The 7,266-nt window shown below is 39.3% G+C and overlaps 1 protein-coding gene across 1 annotated transcript in view; it reads right to left on the minus strand.

Annotated features, from left to right (window-relative positions):
- Positions 1-7,266, minus strand: part of ASAH2B (N-acylsphingosine amidohydrolase (non-lysosomal ceramidase) 2B) — a 106,101-nt gene that overhangs the window by 40,608 nt on the left and 58,227 nt on the right. The window contains exons 9-11 of the mRNA XM_006831432.1: positions 4,114-4,200; positions 984-1,088; positions 759-840 (exon numbers count right to left, since the gene is read on the minus strand). Coding sequence (XP_006831495.1) covers positions 759-840; positions 984-1,088; positions 4,114-4,200 — 274 coding nt within the window. The remainder of the gene's footprint in view (positions 1-758; positions 841-983; positions 1,089-4,113; positions 4,201-7,266) is intronic.

The raw sequence follows: 7,266 nt of genomic DNA on the forward strand, positions 1-7,266 counted from the left end.
CTGGTGTTGTGCTGTGGGTTAATGAGCCAGAGTATAAAGCCATTTGAATTGCAAAGTCAGCAGTTCAAACTCACCAGTCACTCATCAGAAACCCTATACAGAGTCGCTATGGATCAGAACAGACTTGACAGCACTTAACAACAACAACAAACACACACACACACAGAGGAAAAGAACAAAGACAAAACATTCCCTGTAGATTATATTTAATTTTTCCATTTTCTCTACCTTACAATGCATATTATTTCAATGATAATCAGGACAGAAGTATAAACATTAAAGTACTTAGGCATTTCCATGGTAAACTTGTGGAAATATGTAATATCAGAGAATCTAAAACCAAAGGGTTTAAGCTGTTGGGGGTCTCTGCCTGAGGAAGACCAGTTTTCCATGGAAGGAATCAGGGAAATGAACCCTAACAACCCAATGGTTAATCGTCTTCATATAACTGAAGGTACAACAATTCCCCTCTCCATGCCCTCAGACCAATTTAAAGTTAGTCATCTGCAGATTTAAATGCAAAACAAATTGGTCTCTGATAATATCTGACTTAAAGGAAAGCCAAGTTACAAAGAGGCCTGCCTCTGCCTGGGGAAATCGGGGCTGTCATGTCTAAACCTGCAAATCCTGTATTCACCCCAACTCCCACTCCCCGACCCCCCACCCCGTTCAACAGTAAACATAGCAAGCATACTGACGACAACCACACCTGGAAACGCAGTCCTTGGAACCACCAATTTCAGCAGACAACCACTCACCCTGTGTAAAATTGAGACCTCCAGGTCCGTCAATTGTGCCAGCTGCAAAGCTGTAACCCAATGCTGGTTTACATGTTTTTACCTAAAAAAATAAAAGGTTTAAAAAAAAAAGAAAAGAAAAACACAGAAAGGAAAAGAAAATTGAAGTTAAGTACAAGTAAATAATGAGGTCAGCCCAGACCTTTAATTATGGTGGCATAAGCAGTGTGACTCCGTGACACTTACTGTGTATGTTGAATTGAGCCAGACAGTGACATCTGTCATATTCACCCACTGGTGAGCAGAAGCCAGTGGTCCAGTTACCTCCTGGGAGGCGGAGTCATAGAGTTCCTAGAAAACCCACACAGACCTGTTGTTATAAGTAAAAATGCTAACATGAATTCTAGCAAAGCTACCGAATAAATAACCATTTGGGAAATTACTTCTCAGCAAACCCTTTGTTTTCCTGACTACTATGGATTAGTCTGTTACATACCTGGATGTAGCCACCAACCCCAGCTGCTTCCCAGAAGCTTGAAAGCCCCAAGACTATTAACCTGCGTGTGGCACTGTGGACTAATGTATCAGACTGCAAAGTTGTTTGAACTGTAAGTCTGGTGGTTCAAGCTCACCAGCTGCTCCTTGGAAATCCTATACAGGGTCACTATGGGTCAGAATCGACTCGATGGTACTTAACAACAACAAGAACAACTCATGCAAATACAAAATTCTAGTGATACAGGCCTTGTAACAAATGGCCCCAACCCCACTTGAAAGACAGTCAAGAACATTTAAGATTATGAGTACCCATGTCAGTCCATTCCTATACATAGTGACCTCATGTGTGCCAGAGTAGTTTGTGTGGTCCATGGAGTTGTCGCTGGATTATATTTTTGGAAGTTGATTGGTCAGGCCTCTGTTTTGAGATGTTTCTGGGACGACCTGAACAGCCCACCTCCTGGTTAGCAGCCAATCAAGTTCATTGTTTGCACCACTCAAGGACTCCAATGTTAGGAGGATGAGCCAAATTAATTTATTTGCCAGAATGATTTTCTCCTCAGATTTTCCCATGTAGGCTCCCTCTCAGATTCCTCGAGTCCTCTGACATAGCTAGAACCATGGGATGACATGAAAGGCATCCATCAGCTCTACTTAATCTGCATCTGCTCCATGCCACGCCCACATCCACTCGTAATGTTTTTGATATGGCCAATTGATACTTTTTCAATCTTATGGAGCATCTGAATAAAAACATGTTTAGAAGGTTTTCTATTTATTGATCTTCCAAAAAAGGCACATCTTATTCTGTTCCCTTGCCTGATTAACTACCCCATTTCCACTCTATCTTCATCCTAGTTTTGACAACCATGTGTGAGCTCCAATGATATGTCATCAGCACCAGCTACAGCCTGCCTGTCCTGATGAAGAGGGTGGCTGTGCCTTGCTGAGAAGATAACTCAGAATGTGAGGCAAATCACAAAGAATCTCAAGCTCACAAATGATGACAAAATATTTGATACCAAAGTATGTCACTGGTGCACACCCTAAATGTTGTTGTTGGTAAGTGTCATTGGGTCGGTTCTGATCCATAGTGACCTTATATTGTGTTTCTGAGGAGTAGCTGGTGAGCTTGAACCGCTGACCATGTAGTTCAAACCAACTTTGCAGACTGGCACATTAACCCACAGCTCCACACCAAGACTCAAATACACTCTAAATAGAACCAGTTAATTTAGAATCATCCACTAATAATACCCCCATAATTAAAAAGAAACTGCAGCAATTAGACTAGCTAGAGCTACCAATTTTGTATCTGACATTTTTTTTAAAAAGTGCTTTTGTTCTTTTTTAATTACTCCTGATACATTTTAGGTCCTTGGAACACAGTATTTATCACACACACACATATATACATACAACACACACACAACAAAGTAAACAATAAACTATAAAAAGAAATGGGTTTCCAACTGAAAGGAAAGGAGTCTTCACATAAAGGATCAAGCCTATCCCCTCAGCATACACAGTTGATAGAGAGGGGCAACTTAAGATGTTGGCTACCAAAAGAGGGGGATCAAGGGGGTTATAAAGGTACAAAGTGGCTGGCTTGCAAGTTTTCAAGAGGGAGTTTAGTTTCAGAGTGAGGGGGAGAGGGTAGAATCCCGACCGAATAGTTTTTACCTTGTCTAGATGGGTCTGCTGAAAGGAGATGGGGATAGGATTCTTTTGATTCAATAGTGAGTAGTTGTTATCATGACGAATTGCAATTTTCACAACTGTAAAGGTAGAATATGTGTAGCAAAAAGTGGGGAGCAGTGACCAGGAACAGAGGACCCTAGGACCATCAAGAGGGAAGACCATGAGTGGATTGTGGGATCCTAACCAGAGAAGCAGCGACATCAGCGCCTGAGACAGAGGTGATGGCATGGAGAGATAGAACAGCTGAGGACTCTAGACTCATGGAAAGAGAAAGGCTGTTTGCTGGCAGTCAGGAGACTGGCTTGCAAAGTGTGTCCTTTGGTTATTTAAATGATTATATATTCTCATGAGTTTTGTGTACATCAAAAGAAAAAAAAGGAAATAAAGGCAAATACTGTTACCCAATGGTGCATGGAGAGGATTGCAATCACTGCAATGAAAAAAATACGATTTGCTGAGTGCAAAAAGAAAGAAAGAAAGAAAAAGAAATGGACTGAACACTCTTTGTATCATGTCAATTTAAGATTGACTTTTTCTTTTTAAGAAATCTGTCTCCACAGAAGCAGATACAAAATATGGGGACAAAACGGAAGATAAAATTTAGGAGAGGGAAGAGGATACACTAATGCATAGTAATCTCACTGGACACTACATTCTTTCTTCATCAACAATTAAAAGAAAAACAAGATGGATGAACATCAAAAAATTCTAAGAATTAACTTAAATCCAAATTGAGAGCTGGAAGCTGGGCCTCTAGCTTTGATTTCTCACAAAGAAGTTAGGTTAGCAACTTGGCAGGCACAGGTCTGAGAGACTTCTGAGAAAACCATACATAGTTAGGTTCAATCTGGTCATATCTACTTGCCAAATTCGCTGAAACCTCACGATGGTTCTGTCATAGCACCATCTGAAGGAAGAACTCTGACTGAAATAAGAATGCTTTCTTGATGACTTGGTATTAAAGGTACTTCCTATGAGAAGTCAGAACCAAGCCTTCAGAGAAAGACTCTTGTGTCTTGTGTCTCAGGAAAGCAGCTTCCCTAACTGACGTGTAATTGGATCCAGTTTCCCAGACTGCAAGTCCAAGCAGGAGGTCAATGACTTCCTAAGGAACAGGCCAGCAGATCTTAAGGAATAACTTTAAAGGAAGGGGAAAAGAACTGGGCCCACAACTTACCTTTGCTCTCTGATATATGGCTCGTCCTATAATTTGTGTGCTGTCAAGCATATCCTTTCCAGGTCCCATAGCAATGCACATGCTGGACTGCAACAAAACCAGAAAAACTGTCTCCTTACAGAAATAAGGGATTATTTTAAGGGATGAGAAAATACAACTGAATTCAAGCAAATCGCTGTTTCTTAAATAACATTCGAGTGGTTCTTTTCAGAAAGTCTCTCAATTTACAGACTGTTGTTGTTATTAATCGTCAGGTCGATTCTGACTCAAAGCAATCCTGCATAGGGTTTTTAAGGAGTGGTTGGTGGGTTTGAACTACTGACCTTGCAGTTAGCAGTCCAGTAACTATCCTACTTCTAATAAACTTGGAGCAGTGAATGTCTTCAGAAATTATCTATTCCAGTATCTTCCTTTTAAAGACAAGGAAATTGAGGCTCAAGAGGGTTAGAGGATTTAGCTAAACACATAGCTAAAACCCAAAGCCAGGCCACCCCATTTGTTACAATCTTCCCATGTACTTTGTTCTATGAGTCTTGGGCATAATTATCATAGAATCTGATTGAAACAACTAGATGGACCTTTGGGAAAAAATTATGAAATAAATTGGCTTCCATATTTACTTTTTATATCAAAAGAGGAGACATTGATCCAACACTTATCAATGGAATGTATAGACAAATACACAGAAAGAGTTATGAGAATAGTGAATTCTAGGATGAGCAGAGTTGAAGGAAGGAAGATACATAGGGACTTTAAAAAAAACAACTTTTTACTGTGACTTGGGTGAAAGTTTTAGAACAAACTGATTTTACATTTAACACTTCACACACATTCTGTTTTATGATCTTGATTACAATCCCCACAATGTAACATCATTCTTAGTGTTTCTCCCTGCTTTTACCCTTGCCATTCACCCTTCTTTCCTATACCTGGTTTCCTTCTGAGCTTTAATCCTGGACAAAGTCTGATTTTTTGCTCTCTTATGGTTGTCTGTTCTAAGGAGAACATACCTCTCTGGTGTTATTGTTCACCTTATAAGCCTGTCTATTGTTTGGCTGAAAGTAGAGTCACAGGGGATGAGTTTGGTTCCATGTTTGAGAGTTTCTAAGGGCCACCATCCCAGCAGATCCACCCGTTTCTATCAGAACAGTAAACACAGTTTTTTATTATTATTTTTTTTTAGTTTTGTTTTAAATGTATCTTCCATTCTATCCAGGCCCTCCTATTGTGATCCTATTCAGAGCAACTGGCAGTGGTAGCCAGGTTCCATCTAGTTCTTCTGGTCGTGGAGGCTGCAGTTTCCATGATCCATTAAACCTCTGGACTAACTGTTTCCAAGTGTGTCTGATTTTCTTTACTTTTATTTGCTCCAGTGGGTCAGAAATCAGAGGATGACTCACAAACTTCTAAGATCCCTGTCTCTATTCGCCAAAGTTATTCACACAGCATTGCCTTTGTGGACTGTATTATGCCAATTACCTTGATATACCCCAAAACTGGTTCTGAACCCCCAGGCTCAACAACTCCCTTCAAGGTGTCTGGTTATAGCTAACAAGTTTTCATAACTTTGCAGCCTGTATGCACAACTATCTTTATAGATATATTTGCAGCACTTTACATATTTAGAAACCCATATTTTTATGTGTGTAGAATCATTCACCTTCTCATACCTGTTCAGCTTGCATGTCTATCTGTGTATCTGCTCTACATGACTGTTATTACAGTTAATGGAAGATTCCGTATGCAACAGTATTTGTTGCCTTTAACTCTTGTGCACCTCCCACTGCCTTCCCTTGCCTCAATCATTTTGTGCTGACCTCCCATTATTATATATTGCCTTTCCTTTCACCTAAGTTAATACATGTCTACCCTCTAGTTATTAATTACTCTCCTTTCCCTTCCCACCCTTGGTAGTCTTCAAAGAATGATCCTTTCTGTAAGTCTTTTCTTGACTTGTTTAAAAGAGCTGTTGTTATTGAGTACTGTCGAGTTGGTTCCAATTTATAGAGACCCTGGATAGGGTTCTCAAGGAGCAGCTGGTGGGTGTGAACCACCAAACTGTAGTTCAAACCTACCACGCAATCCAGTACTTTCTCCTACAGCACCACATCATATAATATTTGTCTTTTTGTGATTGGCTGATTTCACTAAGCCTAATATATTCCAGGTTCATCCACGTTATGAGGTGTTTCACAGATTCATCGTTATTCTTTTGTGTTGTATAATATTTCCTTGTGTCCATGTACCATAGTTTGCTTTTCCTTTCACGTGTTGTTGGGCACTTAGGTTGTTTGCATCTCCTCACTAATGTGAATAGTGCTGCTATTAACATGGATGTGCATATATCTGTGTCATGCTTTTGTTTCTGCAGGATATATCAATATGCTTAATAGTATAATTGTGGGATAGTATGGTATTTCTATTTCCATCTTTCAAAGAAAGCACCAGCAATGTATAAAAGTTCCAGTCTCTACTAACCTTCACAACCATTTGCTGTTTGAGGGGGTTAGCTTTGCTATTAATGCTGGGGTGAGATGACAATGCATTATAATTTTGACTTGCATGTCTCTAATGGCTAATGAGCACATTTCTTCATATTTTTGTTGGCAACCTGAATGTCTTCTTCATTGAAATGTCTGATTATGTCCTCTGCCCACTTTTAAATTAGATTGTTCATCTTTTTGTTGTTGAAGTGTTGAAGTTTTTTCATAAATGTTAAACATCAATCCCATGTCAGATATGATATTGCCAAAAAAATTTTTCCATTCAATATTTTCTTTTTTTACTCTTTTGGTGAAGGCTTTTGATGCTCGTAAATGTTAATTTTTGCACAGTGCCCATCTTCTATACATTTTTAGTTATGTTTTATAGTATATTTATATCATGTATGAGGGGCCTAAGTTTGATCCTATTTTTCTTTGATGATCTTTATAGTTTTAGATTTTACATTTATATCTTTGATCCATTTGTGTTCATTTTTTAATATGGTCAGAGATTTGGGTCCTGATTCGTTTTTCTGCAAATGGATATCCAGCTTTGCCAGCAACATTTGTGAAAGAGATGATCTCGTCCCCCATTTATTGGATTTAAACTCTTTGCCAAAGATCAGCTGCCAGCAACTTAGACATTGGCTACCTAAAATGGGGGAAGAGG

The sequence above is a fragment of the Chrysochloris asiatica genome, unplaced genomic scaffold (assembly GCF_000296735.1).
Source record: "Chrysochloris asiatica unplaced genomic scaffold, ChrAsi1.0 scaffold00003, whole genome shotgun sequence".
Lineage (NCBI taxonomy): Eukaryota > Metazoa > Chordata > Mammalia > Afrosoricida > Chrysochloridae > Chrysochloris > Chrysochloris asiatica.